Here is a 20,206-nt window from a genome sequence, read left to right on the forward strand (position 1 = left end):
ATCTACTAGATTAATGAGAAATGAACTATTTAAACTTGAACTGTCTATCCTTTTAAGTCTGTGAATTGATATGTATGCATTGAACTAATCACTTATCCAATTTCATATCAAAATAAAAAGTATTCATTCGACTCCTCTTAAGCAGTTTGAAAGGATTACTGTGAGTTGATGCACCGTAAAAGTGGACATACTGACTTAGTGACATGTTACATCTAGTTCAGTATTCTCTTGTAGCTATTTATGTGTGGAGGAGAATTATGATTTGCCTCCTTGGTGGCAATCCCAGTAGCTATGGTTCTTGCAAATATCCATTTGTAAAATGTTTTCTCCTGTTGTTTAAAGTGTTATTTGTTCTAAATTCTCAGAAAGCCCTTTCTTGACCATATTGGTAAAAGTGGCACTCCCTCCAAAAGCTCATTCATTACCCTGTTTATTTTCTTCATTGCACTATCACTTAATCATATATTTTTGTTTATTTTTTTCTTTTTCATTATCCATATAAAATTTATTATTTTCATTTTTTAATTAGAGTTGATATTAAATATTTTATATTAGTTTCGGGTGTACATTTGTTTATTTTTATTACCTGTCTTTTCTGTACTAGAATGTAAACTCCGTGAAAGTAAAGATTGTCCATCTTGTTAAGTTCACCTATAACAATGCCTAGCATGTAGTAGGAAACAATAATGTAAAATTTTCTAAGTTGAGTTTTCAGGGTTCAAGTGATTTCCCTCAAAGGTAGGATCATAATGAGCAAATCTGTGTTAACTGATCTGTCTTTCCCAGTTTAGAGATATCTGGCCTATCCTTGTTATTCCTCAGTTTTCTTTCTTTGATACTTTTTGAGGGAGAAAAGAGGGCAAGCATTTATTTAATATCTCCAACATGTTTGATATGGCACTAGTGCTTTACGTATGTTATCTAATTTAATTCTTATAACTAGTTATTCTTGTTTTCATTTTACAAACAGGAAGTTCTATATTTATTTTAAGATGTTTTTATTTAGTTCTCTTATGTACTGCTTATGCTATATAAAACTTTTTTTTAAATGAAAACGTGATTACAACTTATGGGTTTTTTTTCTTAATTTTATCTTGGTAAGTCATCTTTTATTTCCCTTTTCCATCATAATTTAGTTACTCTTTTTGAAATTTCTTCAGATCCACTATTCTTAATGAAATGACATGACCAATAAATAATATTCCAAGTCAGAGCACACATTGATATTTAATAGGTAGAATGGCAGATTTGATTTATTTTCTTTCGGTTAACCTTCCTGATCATGGACTATCCTATTTACCTGGTATCTTTAGTGATTGTTTCCATTTCTCATTTATAATTGATAATTCAGAGGCTTCTTTATGCATCATTTATGTTTTTTGTCTAAATGTTTAAGTTTGCAGCTTATATGGTGCTTTTTTTTTCTCATTCAGACAACTTCAGGATTTTTTTCTTCTTTTTATTACCAATATTTCATACTTAGTAGAGCCCACTATTTGCTGAAGATATGAGGTAGCTCTCTGATTGATTTTCCAAATAACTTATTAATATATTATCCAGAATAGGGAGTTGGGTGGAAAAGATGAAGGGATTAAGAAGTACAAACTGAAAGTTAAAATAGTCATGGGGATATAAAATACAGCATAGAGAATTTAGTAATATTGTAATAAGTATGTATGGTGCTAGGTGGGTACTATACTTATTGGGGGGGAATCACTTCATAAGTTATATAAATATCTAATCAGTATGCCATACACCTGAAACTAATATCATATTGAATGTCAACTGAAACTGAAAAAATTTTTTTTAAAAAGTTACCTAGAACTAGTTCCCATTCCTAATCACCAAGGCATTTCACTGGTTTTGCTCTTGTATCCATAGCAGTGCCCATTTATCTTCCCTTCAGTGTACTGTCTCTAAATCGTTTCCTAATCTATGACAAAAATACTTTTATGTATTTAGACTCAATTTTTAATAGTATTTAGATCCTAGCTAATAGCTTCCTGAAGTCTAAATAGACTGCATCTAATAGTTTTTCCTTCTAAAGAGCTCTCCTTTAAAAACTAAAACAACACATCCTGCCTTTCTGTTTTTAGATGTTAGTCCTATTTAGGTATTTAAGAACTCGCTTACCTTTTTTTGTATGGAATCAACTGGTTAGCCAGATACAGAGGTGAAATAATTATAGATTCTTTTTAAGTCTTGTTGACAGTTCACAAGTCCCCTGATGCAGTAGCCATACATATGACACTTGTATGTTTTGGTTCTGCAACTGTATCGTTGGATTTTTTCAGTACTCTTAAGTAATATACATGTTGAAGTTTTTTAATAGTTGTAGAATGTCCTACATATTTGATCAAGCAGTTATATCCTATCTTATTTAAAAGAATGGGAAATCTCGTTATCTTCCTCTTCAAACACAGAGAATGCATTCTGAAATTTAATTCTCTTTACCTAATGAAAAAATATCTTTTAATCATTTTGCTATCACCTATAACGGGCATGGTTCATACAGCACACTTAATGCAAGCTTGTTGAATGAATGAATGAGGAATGTTCTAAAACTGTATCTTCTGGAAAGTCATTATAAGCCAGATTCTTTAAGAACTGAAACTGACATGCATTCCCCAGAAATGGGTACTGTTGCATAGCACAGTGTATAATAGGAAAAGATTCTTTCTTTTGGGGGGCGGGAATACCAAATTACTTTATTTGAAGGAATGAAAGACATAAGTATATGATTTGGTGGAAAAGATTCTTAAAAGATACAAAGTATTGTTTTATATTTGTCTGTGCCCTTGGGTGGAAATTAGCATTTTCCTTCAAATATTTACAGGAAAGTGAAGAGTTAGACTGGAATTTACTGAAACCAGATATTTATGCCACAATCATGGATTTCTTTGCATCTGGATTACCCTTAGTTACTGAGGAAACACCTTCAGGAGAAGCAGGTAATGTGTGGGGTAATTAATATTTATCTTTTTTTTTTTTCTAAGTTTCCTACTGTCTTCATATTTGTCTTGATTTCAGAAGTCATGGGAATATAGATTTTTAGCATGGTATTGTATTTAGCTCTGGAACTTATTCCAGAGGAAACAAAACTTTACATATACTACATTTGCCCATCATATTTGAAAACTGTATAAATCAAATCTGTTATATACAAAACTAAATTTTTCAATTATAAAAATTTTCAGACATGCAGAAAACAGTATGAAGCTCACAAATTGCCCTCCTCTCAGATTTAACAGGTGTTAATTTTGGGCTATAATTGCTTTAGACCCAATTTTAAATAAAATATTAAAGACATAACCAAAGCTCTACCCTACCCATTTTCTCTTTCTGCTTCCTGAAATGTATGTAAATTTGGTTTGTTTTCAGATGTTCACTACAAATACAAATGTGTTTGTAGGGAATATATAGTATTGTTTTCTGTATTTAAACTTCAATGAGTTATATGCATCTTTCCTTTTATTCACTGAGCATAATATTTTGAAATATATCTATTTTGAAAAATGTAGTTGTATTTTATTTATTTTAAGTGTTATATAGTAATCCATTATATGAATAAACTACAGTTAATTAATTTGTTCCCTTATTTATGTTCAAATAAATTGTGCTAATTTCTATTACACATATCCTGCAGTGGGCATCTTTGTACAATCTCTTTGTGCAAATGTAGAAAGTTTTTTTAGAGTGTAATCCTTCATTTTTCCTTTATCACTTAATAATCAAGAAACTAGCTAAATGAAAACAAATCTATACAAAAGTTTGTATGTATTTTAAAAATTGAGGCATATCTATACATTCTGATTTGGAAAGACTTTTAAGATATATTAAATAGAAAAAACAAGGTGTAGAACAGTGTTTATAGTACGATCTCATCTGTCTAAATGTACACATGTACGCATGTACTAGAAGGGTATGCACTAAACTCATGATAGTGGTTGCCTGTGGAAGTAATGGTGGGGAGTGGAACTTAGGTTTGCTACTGTAAGAATTTTAGCTTTATATGTTTTATTTCTTTTGTATAAAAAGACTCAGTTAATGTAATTTAATATTCATAGTTATTTATGTTGTTACCAGAACTCTAGTGTTTGTTATAAGATAATTTGAATTATCTGCATTTTTAGTTTTCCTGAAAGTGTAAATAAATTTCTCAAAAAAAAAAAAAAAATTTAAAGCCCATAAAAAGGCATTGGTGAAAGAAAAACAATAATTAAACAAAATTTAAAAACAGCTTTTCACTCAGTTTTGTAGAACATTTTGGAAATTTCTATAAGGCTCACATCTATATTTAGTATGATTGTCATTTGAAAACCACAAAACTGAGGAATTGGAAACGTAAACTAACTTACAAAGTAGGTATGCCTTTCTATCTCAAAGTTTTCATTAAAATCCAGACATTCTCTTTTACCTGCTGTTTTTTAATACTCGAGAATGATGAAAGTATACAAATTTATTGGCCAAAAAAATTAAAACCCTACCATCATTAGTAGATTAAGCTATTTCAGTATACTCACCTTTTTTTTTAATAGCTAAACATGTAAATTTATTTTATTTTATTTTTTAAATTAGTTTCAAGTATACAGTACATTGGTTAGACATCTATATAGTTAGAAAATGATCCCCCCAATTGCTTCCTCCTTCCCCTGACCCTCCACCTAGCCATTGTATTAATGCTAATTGCATTCCTTATACTGTGCTCCCCATCCCCATGACCATCCGTCATCTACTAATTTGTACTTCTTTAACCCTTTACCCCATTCTCCCAGCCCTCCAAACCCCCTTCTTTCCGTCCGTCACCAAATTGTCCACTATATTTGTGAGTCTGTTTTTGATTACTTTGTTCTTTTTATTCCTTAACTTGCACATATAAGTGAAATCATATAGTGTTTATCTTTCTCTGTCTGACTTAAATATCTTCTAGGTTCATCACAGCAATATCTTTTTCCATCCCCTTCCTTTTCATATGTAGGGATCTTGCTTTCTTATCCTTTCAGCCTCTCTATCCCTTGGTTGGAGCACTTAAGTCTTTTCCATTTAAGGTACTTAGGAATGTATATGTTATGATTCTTTATTCCTGTTTTTGATAACATGTTTTTTCTTCTTAAAGAAGTCCCTCCAACATTTCCTGTAATTCTGGCTTGGCGGTGATAAATTCCTTTAGTTTATTTTTGTCTGGGAAGCTCTTTATCTGTCCTTCAACTCTAAATGATAGCTTTGCTGGATAAATTATTCTTGGTTGTATATTCTGGGTCTTCATTCTTTCGAATATTTTTTGCCAAGCCCTTCTGTCTTGCATAGTCTCTCTTGAGAAATCAGGTGTTAGTCGTATGAGTGTTCCCTTATATGTAATTATTTGTTTTTCTCTTGCTGCTTTTAAATTTTTTTCTTTGTATTTAACCTTTGGCATTTTAATTATGATGTGTCTTGGTGGGGGCCTCTTTGGACCCCTGATTTTTGGAATCCTTTGAGCTTCCTGGGGTTTTATGTTCATTTCCTTCACCAGGTTAGGGAACTTTTCCATCATTATTTCTTCAAACAGCTGTTCATCGTTTTGATTTTCTTCACTTATGCCAATCAGACGAATATTTGGAGCCTTAATAGTGTCCTATATCTTCCTTAAATCATCTTTATAGTCTTGGCCTCTTTTTTCTTGCCATTCTGTTTGAGTGTCCTGATTTTCTTTCCTGTCCTCTAGATAGGGCATGTGATCCTTTTTATTCACTTTGTTTATTCCTTTGTTTATTCCAATTAATATACTTCTCATCTCAGATATTGCGTTCTCCATTTCAGACTGGTTCCCTCTTATAATCTTCATCTCCATTTTTATCTCTTTGTTGGCGTTTCTACTTTTCCCAAAAGTTCATTGAACATCTTTATAACCAGTGTTTTGAACTCTGCATCTGTTAGATTGCTTGACTCCATTATATCTGGATCTCTGTTCTGTTCTGTAATATAGTTTCTGCTTTTTGTCTTCCCATTTTGGCTACCTTTCCATGTCTGTTTCTATGTACTAAGCAAAGCTCCTAAGTCTCCCGGTCTTATTAGTGTGGATCTGTGAAGTAGGTATCCAGTGGCACAGTCCTGAGAGGGGTTCAGCTGCAGGCCAAATTTAGCCCAAGCCTCTACCCCTCTGAGGTCACCTGTCAAGATTCAGCAAGCAATCCACAGATGGCTGTGCTTATAGTTGCCTCAAAAGGCCACACCAGAAACTGAGGCCAGCTGCCTCCAGTGTGAGTCTAGGCACTGCTCAGCAAGGCGCATCTGACTAGCTGACGATATACCTGGATGTGGCTTGGGTGGGGCCCAGTTTGGGGAAGGCGGGGTTTCAGGGAATCCTCTGGCCAGAGCGACCTCTGTTATCCAGAATGATGATGTCATGGCTGTGGTGTTGCTGTGTCCTTGCACTGGCAGTGTGGGGGTGGTGGAGGGGAGGACTCAACAGGAAACGATGGATACTACCAGCACTTCTGTACCAAACTAATCTCACCTCGATCTTTACTCTGACAATATCTGCCTGTAAGTCCCTTGTGCCCCCTGTGCGCAGCTGATCGGGCACTGGTGCTCAGAGCAAGAAGGTCTGTCACCGCGAATATCCACTAGCGGACGTGGCCCCTTTAAGAGGCTGCTGCTCCTGCAGGCTCAATCTCACTCAGCTGCTCGAGACCAGGTTGCCCCACATCCTCACCCCGTCCTACCTTCTGCCATTGCAGAGTGCTTTCTTAGATTTCTCCTGAGTAGTATGGCTTGTTCATCTAGATCCCAGGCGATTTTTCTTTGCTGCTGCTGCTGCTTGTTTCTGTCACAACTTTGATTTGGTCACCAGAGGGATGAACAGAGCCTCTATCATCTACGCCATTTTTTTCTCCTCAGTGTACTCACCTTTATCACCAAATGTTAAGTTGATCAGTGCTCCTTAATTATTCTTAAGAGAATCAAAGAATCAAAAGAATCAAAATCAAAGAAATCAAATTTCCCCAAAATCACCTTATCACCATACCAAGTTACATGTTCTATGCTTTTATGTTGTTCTTTTTTTTTTTTTTAATGAGACATTAAGTTAAAAAATTATCCCGTTTTAATACTTGTACTTGCATGGATATGAAATTTCTACTGTTGATGTATTTTATTTGTAATTGTTTCTAGGATCTGAAGAAGATGATGAAGTTGTGGCAATGATTAAAGAATTGTTAGATACTAGAATACGGTAAGCGCTTATCTTTACTTAAGATCAGATATACTACAGAGCCAATTTTCATTATAGCAATATACTTTTGGTTGTCTGTGAGATAATAGTGGAGTTCTAAAATAAGTATAAGTGAATGTAAACCACAATAGGTAACCATGACAGTTGAATTTAAAGCCTGTATAGTAAATAAAGGAATTTATCTTTCACAGTCATCATTTAGGTTTAATATGATTATAATATCAGATTTCTTAGGAAAAAAATGACAGTATTGGGAGGTACCTATTTTTAGGCTGTTGCCCATAAAGAATAAATTTAAATAATTTTAAATTTATAAAATTTAAAATTTAAAATAAAAAAAGTACAAGACTGCAGGCTTGTACTTTTTGCTTGTAGCAGACCAGTGGTTCCAGTGAAAAGTCCCAGAAAAGTTACATAAAATACAATTTAAAAATTTCGTGTGTGAAGGCATTAGATAGTTGCCAAAGCAAACAGGATCCTGTAGAGAAGGAAATCACATTGAAGCTTCCCTTGGGGGCATTTGCTGATTCTTGGTGTGAAGCTGGAGTATGAGACGCTGATCAGGGGCAGCTGCTAAGAATCAGAAACCATTCAGCTTTCAGCTAAATCATTGAGAGGGGAAGAAAAATAATAAAATTCCGGGTTACCAATGAAGCTTTGACTTAAAGGGCCAAGATCCTAGAGAGAAGTTAAGAAAAAGTAAGCCTGACACTCAGAGGTTCCCCTGACAAGGCACTAGCTTATTTTTAACTGTGTAGGGGAAGAGACTGAGTCAAGCAAAAAGAAGTTGGATAACTGAACAGAGTTTTGGTAGTGTTATAGTGCTGGGGGTGACAAAAATTGGAGTTTAGGATCCGTTAAGATGGGTGGGGCCTCAAGAAAATCCAGACTCTCAGTTGTGTCTCCAGAGAACTATACCCTGGAAATGGGGGCAAACCAGAGGTAGACCATGCTCAACAAAGAAATCACAAAGGAAATTTAAATTAGGTCTATATTTGCATGACCTTTGGGTTGGCAAATATATATATTTTTTTGATAGAACATAAGAAAAACCAAGGAAAATATGCACAAATTAGACTACAATAAAATTATGACTTTCTTTTCATCAAAAGATGCCATTTACAGTGAAAAGCAAAGCACAGAGTAGAAGATATTTGTTATATATAACAATATATTTTAAAACTCTTACACTTTAAGAAAAGGACAAGTAGAGACAGGAGCAGTCTCTTCACAAAAGCTCTGGAGAAGCAACTCACAAAAGACAGTAACCAAATGGCCACTAAATGCGAAAAGTGCTCCACCTCATTAGTTATTATGAATATTCGAATTAAAACCACAGTGAACTATCACTGCACATCCACTAGAATGGTTAAAATCTTTAAGAGTGGCAATGCCAATTGTTGGTGAGAATGTGGAGCAACAGGAACTCTCATATATGGCTGGTGGGAATGTAAGTTTATGGAAAACTAGCATTATCTACTAAACCTAAACATGCATATTCTTGATTTAGCAATTCTACTCTCAGGTATACTCCCAGTAGTACTATAGATGTGTACCAAGAAAAGTTTGCAGGAATCGTTGTCGCTGCACCATTTGTAACAGCCCAAAACTGATATTAACTCAGATGTCCATCAGCAATAGAATAGACAAATTCTGGCATATTTACTGAATAGAAATACAATGCTGCAGCGAGATTGAATGAACTGTTATTAAAGCAACGACTTGGATGAATCTCAAAAAGAGCAAAAGAAGCCCAATACAAAAGACTAAATGCTACATGTTTTCTAAATGGAATTTATATTTATAAATTTTTAAATTAAAAAAAAAAAGTGAAACTAATCAATAGTGCTAGCAATTAGGAAAATGGTTACCTTTGGTAGGGAGGAGTGATTAGAAAGAAGCACAAGGGGGACTTCTGGGATGCTAGTATTCTATTTCTTGGTCTGGGGCAATTGTATGTTCACTTTGTGAAAGTTAATTGAATTGATCGTACATGATTTATGCATTTTTCTGAATTAATGATATATTTTAATGCAAAGTTTACCTGGAAAAAAAAAAAAAAGCCAGCGTTTGTCAGTCTCCCTCTGTTAACCCAAAAGAAGTGGATGAGTATATCTTAGGTAATCTCTATAATTATTAGGAAATTCAAATCTTAAATGCTTAAAAAAAAATTTTGTGAATTTTACTGATATAAAATATAAGCCCTGAGATATATTAAAATTTTTTGATGAAAACTTCTGTTCTCTTAAATATGTCATAAATGTACTGTGACCACAGGCCAACTGTGCAGGAAGATGGAGGAGATGTAATCTATAAGGGTTTTGAAGATGGCATCGTACAACTGAAACTCCAAGGTTCTTGTACCAGCTGCCCTAGTTCAATCATTACTCTGAAAAATGGAATTCAGAACATGCTGCAGTTTTATATTCCAGAAGTAGAAGGCGTAGAACAGGTATGCCAATATTATGTGACAGTTTAGATTTACTATTAAAATAAACATTTGAGAAGAAAAGAAATTTATTACCTGTCATTTTCTTCAAGGGCTGTATCTTTGTTTTGCAATTGTTATCAGACTTGACTCTTTAGTTTAGAATTAACTTTAGTGTTATGAATACTATGTAACAGACATTTTTATAGATATTACCTCATGTAGTCTTCTAACAACAGTGTATTAAGTGAGTTATTTTTATTTTGTGCATAGGAAATTGAGGCTCATAGGGCATATTGCTGCTCTGGTTGTAGAAAAATTAGGAAAAGAAGATTCAGAGAATCAAAGAATTTTATAGATGAGATTTAAAAGTCTTTAGTGGAACAGCTCCACTGCATCATATTTATCCACTTCTTGTTACATTTATCCACTTCTTGTTCTTAAATGTGCAGGCAAGGAGCTCATCAAGAAATCATACTTTGTTGTACAGTAAAACAGAGTACTGAGTAGTTACAGAGCTTTATCTATAGCCATGCCAACATTTTTTCTGCCGTAAGATACCTAAGGAATATAGCACAGCATATTCTCAGCAGTGATACAGACCCTCACTGGAGTGATTCTCAACCAGGAGGCATGACCTTATGGAAAGAGAGTATCAGAAGGAGAAATATGTCGAAATTAGAAATTTGAAAAAACTCTTCAGGTAATTCTGTGCCTTTAAAGGAGAGTCATCTCTTCTCAGTTCCTTTGAAAATCACTCATCTCTGGGTAGTATTAAAATACTTCCTTTTGGTGCAATTTACGCCATCTCCTCTTTGAAGTCCTCCGCTTGGAATTAAGCTCCAAAGCCTCTTTCTGTGTATCTGTTTTAGCTTTATGTTAATGGGTAAGTTTCTGGAGAGACTTGTAATCACATTCTAGGTCTTTGTGTTCCTTTGCAACACTTAGCCCTGTGTGTACACATGTTTTTTACATAGTTTGTATGAAATAAGTATTTGGATTTACTATTCCAAAATTAGGAATATTCTGCCTAAAATAGAATTTGACTAATGAAATTCTTTGAATTGGGTGTTGCCGAGATTGAATATAAAATGTCAATTCCTTGAAAGTACATATCCATTTTTACTCAACCCAAAAGAGAAACTAGGAGAATTGACTTTCCATTGATTGTCTCAGATCAGAACGAGATTCATCTAGATTTTTCTTTTAAACTTATTTTTGTGCCATTATCTTCTGTATGCTCTTTTAAAAAAATTACATTAGTTGACATTTTAGTGGATTAACAGAGGACATTTTTATTCACTTGTCCAGGGTGGGGTAATGAATTGGCAGATTATAAATTTAAATTGGCATTTGATTGTAGTAGGCATGGTGAATAGAAAATAAAAATTCTTAGGTTTATATAACTCTTCCTTGCCAAAAGAATTGGTCTTTATTATCTGAGTAATATATTAACTCATGAGAAGATATTAATCTTTTCATTTTTTTTCAAGTATTCATTAGTATTTTTATTGACTTATTGGAAATGAAAGTCTTCACATTTTTCTAAGGTTTAAAATGATTTTTGTCTAAGACCAAAATAATTAGTTACCAATATGATATTTTACTTTTTTACCTTTTTTAGGGATTCATTTTTCTAATATATATTTTTACAATAACAGTTTGTTATAGCTCCCCAGAATATATTTAAGTAAATAAGATGCTTTTGGAGGGTGGGGGGAAGTCAGTTACATTAGTCCATGGCTAGAAAAAGATCAGTTAATCATTCATTACAGTTTTCTCTGTCCAGCTGAGACTCCACTATTAGAAACCTCTTCTGGGACAAGGACAGGAAACCAGTGCCTTTAATTAATTTGCTGATATTCAATTTGCTTTTATGTTGTTAGGATAATAGGTTATGATGCAAACTTTGTGCTTTGGGTCTGTTGATAGATTTAGTCTTACTAGATTGACATACCTTGTTAACGTATTACAGTTATTTCTGGTAAGCAAGTAATGTTAAAATCAGGAAATAGCAAATTCTGTTTCTTAATTCTTAAATTCTCTTTGTTTTTTGGTTTTAGGTTACAGATGATGAACCTGATGAAAAAGAAGCAAATTCACCTTAAAATAATTTGAATTTTCTTTGGGCCCAGCAGTTGGACTTGTTGATAATGTACACCAAGCTTTTAACTAATCTGCTAAGGAACTTGAAGATTAATAAAATATGCCCTTTCTTTAGAGAGTGATCTATAAATATTGCATGTTTGCTTTAACTCATGGGTTATTTATAATATCCTGAATCATTCATACATGTGGCTCTTATCCAGGGTAATTTTTATTTTTGTTCTTCATTTTTCATGATTAATTCTTTGCATAATGTGTGAAGCAGTTTAAAACACAATTCCCCTATCTAATTGTATTACTTTTTTTAAAATACAGAAATAAATAGGGAGAAAGCTTTTTAAAATATTCTAAAATGGCTTGGCTTTTCTTGAGATGTGTGAAACAATTTTTACTGAATTTTCACCTTGTTAAAAAAAAAACTAAACAGTTCTAGTTTAAAAATCGTATCTGGAAAAAAAAAAATTGTATCTGGCTAGTATCCCCCAATGTAGTAGCATACAACTTTTCTCTAAGAGACTAAAAACAAAAAACCCTCAAAAAACATAATGCTGAAAGTTGATAAAGAACTAGATTCCAGAATATAGACAAAATTTTCGTTAATATTTAAGACAGGGCAGGGTGAATTGTGGAAAACTGCCTCAGGCTTTACCTTATGAAGCAGAAGCTTTCTGAAAAAAAGATGAGAAACTGCTTCAGTCTTTCTACTGGCTTCTCCTGACTCAGAGATCTATAATCTGTGCCATGCCAGAAATTTGGACAGTTATCTTTCTACCATAGAGGTACTGCTCTTTTAGATAGCCCAGATTGCAAATTATCTTCTCTCATTTTTCTATAGTAATTCAAAGACAACAGTTCACAGACAGTATCAGGAAGGGAAAGAAGGGTATATTGCATCTCTGAAATTCTGGTCCCCCGAAGTATGGAGATTAAGATAGGGATGGAAACAGGAAGAAATCCAGCAGTTGTGAATGCTCAGAATTGAAGTTTTAATTTTCCCTTTGGTTTACAGAATCAGATAGTGGGGTTGGAGAATTTGTTTCCGATGAATTCAGCTTAGAGTCTGGGAACTGCTTTGTAAGCTAGGCACATTAACCTGCTCTTTAGATGAAGCTACAGGAAATTGAGATTGTGGAGGAGATGCAGTTAATGACAAGTCTTGGGTCTAGTCATGAAATCAAATTGGCTGCGGTGATGGTGAATTAGATTATTGGAAGAGAGGAAATCATGTAACTGAGAGGCCAAAGCATTGGAAAGACTTTCTACAAAAGGAATCAACCATGGATAAGGAGAAAAGGTGGGGAAGAACATTTTAGGCACACAGAGCAGCATAAACAATCTGGAAGCTGCGAATTGTATTGGGGAATTATAAGAAGCTAAGAATGACTTGAGCGTAAAGTCGAAGTGCTTGGTAGGAAATAGTGCAAAAGTAGGGTATGGTCAGTATGGAGAGTGCTGGAGAAACTCAGTTGCCTACTCAGCATACACCCCCTGCTTCTTACTGAGAGAGGTCCTCTCAATATTGTTTGGTTGTGTTGTGCCCAAGGAAGGTAGATCCTACCTGAGTCCCAGGGAATAAATAAAAACTAGTCTAAACCAATCACTTTAATTCTTTTTTTCTCTTTGCCAGTCATTAGTCTAGGTGTGGACATATGACCCAGTTCTGGCCAGTGAGTTGTAAGAGAAAGTCTATGGGTGAGTTCTGGAAAGATTTCCTTCCCTGACTGAGAGTTAATCTACCTGAATAAGGCTCTTTGTATCCATTCCTTTTCTTCTGTTTGATACACCGTAGTACGAAGACTTGATGTGTAAGGCTAGGACAGTCAATTTGTAATCCTGAAAAGCCAGTTCACTGAGAATGGCAAAGAGGAAGGGAAAAAAGGGTCTGGATCCTTGGGGACATTACTGACCTTTGAGCCAGCCCTGGAACCACCCATTTTTCAGAGTATCATGTGAGATAAAAGTTTTCTTTGTTATGTCAGCTGTTCTGTTGTCAGGTATTCTGTCACTTGAAGCTGACTGCCTTCTAACAAAGAGCCTTGAGGACTCAGTAAATAATCTTACTGGTTTTTATTTGTGGCGGACAGTGCCAAATGTCAATCTTAAAATGAAAACTAACTTTTAAATTAATTGAGCTTTTTTTTCAATCAAAGATTAATTTAGAAAGTGTAGTTTAATCAGGTAATTTTTTTTAATTTTTGAATGTTTAAATTATACTTAATTTTCTTCAATAAAGTCCCAAGGAAAGAAAGTAATCATTCACTATTAGTTGTGTTTAGCTAAAACATAAATAAAAATTAACCTTTTTAAAATATATAAAATCTTTTTACATGAAGTATTCTTAAAAACACTTTATAAATATGAGACATTTCAATAAGTATTTAAAACTAAGATTATTGACCAAGAATAAGCCAAGCACTTGGAGGATTTTTTACTCACTAAATAGGATGAAACTCTATACAGAATAAGGAGCAAAATACATAAAAATAGCAAACTTTCGTTGAGCATTCACTGTGACAAACACTATACTAAGCACCTTACATTTATGAAGTCATAATCCTATGAGGCACAAAGAAGAGAAGTACATATTCCATTGCCATACAACTTAAGTGGGAAAGCCTGGAACATGAACCCTGGCATTCTGGCTGCAGAGCCTATACACATCACTGCTGTACTATTTGCCCTAAGGGAATTGGACCTACATACCCATCCTGAGTAAACCTACCCGAGGGAAGAGAGAAGCATTCCTTGTTTTCAGAGGTACTGCTTTCAGTGGGCAAAAGTCTTTTCCACCTTTTACTTGCTCCAGACCATAATGGGTTGAAGCAGTGCATGTGTGTCCACTTTTTTATGCAGGAATATGAAGCTAGCTGCTCTCCAGTCCACTGGGAATTGATATCCCTTTGGGAAACCCCAAACTTAAACTCCTTATACTTATCTATGATAACTACAAGGCACCTGTGGGCTATGCAGAATTGACTTATATCTCTTGAAAGAAAATCTAGAAAATATTTTTCCTGTTGCCTTACATTTCTAGTGATCTTAAAGCTGTGGGCAGCTCTGAATGGTCCACCTCTATTCTGGTTTTGATCACATCCTACAGGAACAAAATACTAGATAGAACCAGGTAATCTTGTGGTTTCCTATTTATTGGCAATTTCTTGGCACTAGAATGAGTTTCTAGCAGTGCTAGAAAACTGCCCCAAGTTTTGCCTACTGGGAAAATTTGAAGCCATCCTAGAGAGGAGTATTGGGTGGGGCGTGTGTATTAATTCAGTTGGAATCAGTATCCTTTGTTCTCAAGCCTGAGGTTTGCTGGTGAGGCAATCAAGATTGTGTTCACCTGAGGTAGTAGACATCTTTTATTTGTGTTTTCTTAGTGTTTTCTCATTTTTTTTTTTTTTAAGCAACACCTTCCCCTTTCCTTTGAAGAACTACTACCTCTTACTCTGTGATTCTGGTGGAGCTGTCCAGTTGCAGTGAGTGTCCTGCTTTCTTTGCCACAGGAGTGGGCATATGGCTCACACTGGTCTGATCAGAATCCTTGCCGAAAATATAAACCATGAGGATGGAGGAGTAGCTTCTCTCCTCTTGGACTGTGAGCTGTAAAGATATGATCCCAGAACTGTTTGAGGGTCATTCCTGGTCCATGAGGTCAGAGAGAGGGAGAATCCAAAAGAGTTCTGACAGCATTGTTTGTGTCCCTGGATATACATGTGCCCAAAACTGTTTGTATACCTGTCCTTTACAATTGCATTAGCCAATAAATCCTCTGCTTCAGCTAGTTTGAGTGGATTTCTATTATTTGTCATCGAAAGCTTTATCCTATAGAAATTTAAAACATACGTTTATTCAACACTGAGGAAATCAATAAAATCATTAGGTGGATGTATTAGGGTTCTTTAGAGAAACAGAACTAATAGGATATATACATATATAATATATATGTATAATATATAAAATATATAATATATAAATAAATATATATATATATATATATATATATATATATATAGATATAGATATATATATAAAACAGATGAGAGAGATTGAGATTTATTTAAAGGAATTGATTCATGCAATCATGGATGCTGACAAGTCCAAAATGTGCAGGGTGGGCTATCAAGTGGCAGACATAGGGAAGAGCTGATATAGTTCAAGTTCAGTTCTGCTGGTGAATTCCTTCTTGCTCTGGGGAAGTCAGTCTTTTGTTCTAGTCAGGCCTTCAACTGATTTTATTAGGCCTACCCACATTATGGCAGCAATGTGCTTTACTCAAAGTCCACCAATTTAAATGCTAATCTCATCCAAAAGCACCCTCCCAGACACATCCAGAATAATGTCTTACCAGGTATCTGGGCACTGTAGCTGAGCCAAGTTGGCACATAAAATTAACCATTACAGTGGGTAAAGTTTGCTTTTATCACCAACTTATTTCTGGTTCCTTCCATATCTTGGCCTCCTCTCTATTACCATACTCAGTTCCACATGCCTTTTATATTGTCCCTTTTTTGCCCAGTGTCATCAGCCAAGGTAATCCGTCTAGGTCAGCCTTCTTATTTCAAAATTATCTTTAGCCCCATCAAAATTTATATTTCCTCAGTGACCTTTTCACGCTCGGTAGCAAAATAAAAAATAATCCTATATTTAGGTATGTGATAGGCAAGGAGTGGAGGTAATTTGGGAAAAGGGAATTTTTCTGGTCCCCTTATAATCACATTTTGTGAATGACTAGTCCTCTATAGTCTAGCCCTATTTAACATCTGGTTACCTTTTTAACGCTTCCTTTCAAAAAAGGATAAGTGCAAATATGCAGAAGTTTGAGATGGTATTCTTTTTTTAGGGAACTGGCAGTAGTATAGCTAGGCCATAAGATTCTTGAATAGAGTGGTAGGAGATGATGCTGATAAAACTGGCAGGAATGAGATCCTGAATAATTATGTGTGTGTGCATAGGAGTCAACTTAATTCTACACGTGAAGGGTAACTACTGAATTGGAAACAGGAAGAAACAGGATCGGATTTGTGTTTTTGAAAGATCACTCTGGTGTGAAGGTGTGTAGGATGAATTGTGAATAGTGGTGAAACCAAAGGGGTTCACTTAAGGGGTCTTTCTGAGACCCTTGCCTGGTATCTTTTGTTGTGTTCATTTCTTCCTTCTCATAGGCTTTAATGGCTGAACTTTTCTTTTTTTTTGATATGTCCTACCATCTTTTCTCACTGGAGTACATTTCTCCACAAAACTCCCTAAAACGTAAAACACATGAGCCCCTGCTCTTCATATTCTAATTATTCAAAAAGAATTAAAAATTGAGATATAGTTGACATATTACATCAGTTTTAGGGGTATAAGATGATTCAATATGTGTTTATATTGCAAAATGATCACCACAATAAGTTTATTTAACATCTATCACCTCACATAGTTACAGTTTTCTTTCTTGTGATGAGAATTTATTTTAAAGATCTACTCTCAGCAACTTTCAAATATACAATGCAGTATTAACTATAGTCACCGTGCTGTATATTACATCCTCAAGACTTATTTATAACTGGAAGTTTATACACAGGCCTTTTTAATTTTAGTAATTTTATTGCTATATATTGTTGGAATTCACGTAAGGGATAAAAATCACAAATGTGGGGACGTTTAAAGACCTTATAAAGCTATTTCAATTATGGTTCATCATTTCTTGAAACATGGCAACTGGAAGCCCTGCTGGCCTTTAGCCCATCAGGCTGCATGGCAAGAAGGAGGCTGAGAGCCATTTAATTTGACAGGACTAATCTATGAACAAGGAAATGGACTTGCATAAAGAGATGATGAGTGACACCCCTTTATCATCATTACTTTTTTTTTCAGTTCAGTTAGTTCAGAACTTTTGATCAGTTGAGAAAATTTTTTCCATTTCCTTAGGTGTTTGAATTAGACCCAGATGTCCCCTTTCCTTCATAGATCATTTATTTATTTATTTTTTCTCTTCTGGCCTTTATTCCCAAAGATCCAGCTGTGGCAAAGCTCTGTGTAGATGGAGGTCAGGCAAACAAAGTTCTTCCATATTAGTATTAAGGTTCTTTGTTGTGATCAGTTGGTGAGGTTATTCAAGGTTAGGCTGATATGGAGGAGAGACAGTTCTAGACATGACTGCTGCCTGTCTCACAAGCTAGACCCAGATCAGAACGGAGGTTGCTTTCTGTAAACTCCCCTTACAGACTGTCTGATTGTAATTGAAGTTCATTCTGACACATACACACCATTGCCTCCTGCTGTGTTTTGGTTCCCGGAACAGGTGGCTGTCTTGACCTGGTCAAGCATGTGAAGTAATTTCCATACCTGGTAGCATTCACATACTAGTACTATAACTATTCCGCCCTTTTCCCATATAATTCTTTGGCTCCTGCCAAGTGGCGCAGGGATCCTTTTCATCTTGCAGCCACTCATGGTATGCCTTGTAAGTTTCCCTTTACAAGTTCTATTAATTGCCAGACTGGAGTGGCCAGCCTCTTCCATCTTTCCCTGCCCTCTGCTTGTGGAGTTAGACTTTCAGCCTTGGGGCTTTTCCCTTGGTCTGTCTATACTAACAGTTGGAAAAAATTAGCCTTCAAAGTTTCTTCCTCTCAACTAGTGTATAAGCATCTTCCAAAACAGCTGTAGCATGGAGATGGACAAGACAAATTGATAGTTATGATGGAGTAACAAGCAGAAGAGAAAAGCAGGGGGTATAATAGATTATTATAGTTTGAGCATGAGAATTTTGATGGTACTGCTGGCATTTTCTTTGAAGCATTGACAGGTTTTCTGGCAGTGCATAAAGGTGTTGCTCAAACATTGGAATCATACCTTGACTCCTTGGCAATATCGCCGAGGTCTTACCAGAACCTCTTCGATGAGGGTTCTGAGGTTAAGATGTACATTCACAGAGCCTTTGCCTCTTGAATTAAGAAATGTGTTGTATATTATCAAACAGCTCACTGTTTTTTAACTTTGCTCTAGGTGATTTAGGAACCTGATTAAGGACCTGAAATATTAAAGGGCTTTCACGTTAGAAATACTTAGATTAGTTAAATGTGACATTTTCTGGCCTTTCTTTGTGACCAGTGATAAAAAGGCATTTTTTTTCCCTCTAAGAAAAAGCCTTTTGCTCACTTGTTCATATAACCAGCCAGAGAAAATCAATTCTGCTAAGGACATTTGCCTTTTTTTCAATTACTCAAAAGCATTTTTGATCCCTTACTTTGTACTAGGGTTTTTATTAGGTGTTGGGTATGCAAAGACTTGCTCTACCCTCAAGAAACTTAGTCTAGTAGGGAAATATACAAAAAATAATAAAGTTACAAAGCATATTGCTTTAAAGGGGCAGCTCAAAGAATGAGAGGTTAATCCATGTCCTTAAACCTGTCTAGGGGAGAGAGAAAAAGTTTTCCCTGAGAAGTAGCATTTAAGTAGAGATGGGCTGGGAAGTCCATGAAGAGTAACCAAGGTGTGCAAAAGATTTGAGAATGTTGGCCCAGTTGAGAAACTACCTATCCAGCATTGTTGGAGTGTAAAAGGGCTGGAAGTTGGAGTAGGAAGAGAACAGTAGTGTGAGGTAAGATTAGACATCTGGGGTCAGATGTCATTCCTATGTTCTGTGTGCCATACAAGTTTTTATTTGATTCTATTCTAGAGTCATTAATGGTTATGATAACCATCTACATTTGACTAAAGACACCATTTAAATCTTCCTAAGCAAATGCCCAGGTAATAAATTCTCAGAAACATCATCTCTCTTTGATTAAGTTTCTCTTGGCAGGAATGGTATATTAATTCATAGAATTAATCAATCGTTTGTGAGTCAAACTTAAGGCTGTCAAAGCTAGGTAATTCCTACAGTCCTCTCGGGTGGGCCAACAGATGTCTTCCCACTCCGCCCCCCCCCCGCGCCCCTCTACAAAAAACTGGGGGTTACAGATGCAGTGGGTGGGGGTGGGGACGGGGTGCGGAGGGCTTTCCAAAGCTAAGCATATCACATAGAGCCTAAATCGGAAACTGAATTGTCAGTCACCAGAAAGACTAGCCGAACCTCCATGGCTCTTTGCAATCAAGAATTTTGGTATCTCTCTCCCCTCATCTCAATCAATTCTTTGCAAGTTTTCTTAGCCTATGTCTCTTTCCCACCTTCACTTGTTTGTCCCTCAAGATCCCCTAGTCAGGCTTTCTGCTTTCCTCCTCCTCTTTCTCGGCTTCGTGGGGTGCTGGAGCGTGGGGCCTTGGACTGCACCGGGCGCGTGCCCCAACGCTGTTTGCTTTGCTAACAAATTCCATCCTGCTCGGATCTTTCCGTCCTTCCTCGGCAGCCACCAAGTTTCTTCCTCCCCAGCAGCGATGTCCCTCCCGCTGCTCACCCGGGGATCGGGCGGCTCCAGGAACCCAAAGCGGATGCAACCGCGAGCCGCTGCCACGTCTTAGCCTCCAGCAGGTCA

The 20,206-nt window shown here is 35.7% G+C and overlaps 1 protein-coding gene across 3 annotated transcripts in view; it reads left to right on the top strand.

The window, feature by feature from the left end:
* Window positions 1-12,092, top strand: part of NFU1 (NFU1 iron-sulfur cluster scaffold) — a 23,388-nt gene extending 11,296 nt beyond the window's left edge. For all 3 annotated transcript variants that reach the window (XM_023533842.1, XM_011365589.2, XM_023533843.1), the window contains 4 exons: window positions 2,837-2,951; window positions 7,153-7,213; window positions 9,491-9,665; window positions 11,705-12,092. In XM_023533842.1, coding sequence (XP_023389610.1) covers window positions 2,837-2,951; window positions 7,153-7,213; window positions 9,491-9,665; window positions 11,705-11,749 — 396 coding nt within the window. In that variant the 3' untranslated portion in view covers window positions 11,750-12,092. The remainder of the gene's footprint in view (window positions 1-2,836; window positions 2,952-7,152; window positions 7,214-9,490; window positions 9,666-11,704) is intronic.
* Window positions 12,093-20,206: the final 8,114 nt, after the last annotated feature.

Source organism: Pteropus vampyrus, unplaced genomic scaffold (genome assembly GCF_000151845.1).
Source record: "Pteropus vampyrus isolate Shadow unplaced genomic scaffold, Pvam_2.0 Scaffold113, whole genome shotgun sequence".
In the NCBI taxonomy this organism is placed as follows: domain Eukaryota; kingdom Metazoa; phylum Chordata; class Mammalia; order Chiroptera; family Pteropodidae; genus Pteropus; species Pteropus vampyrus.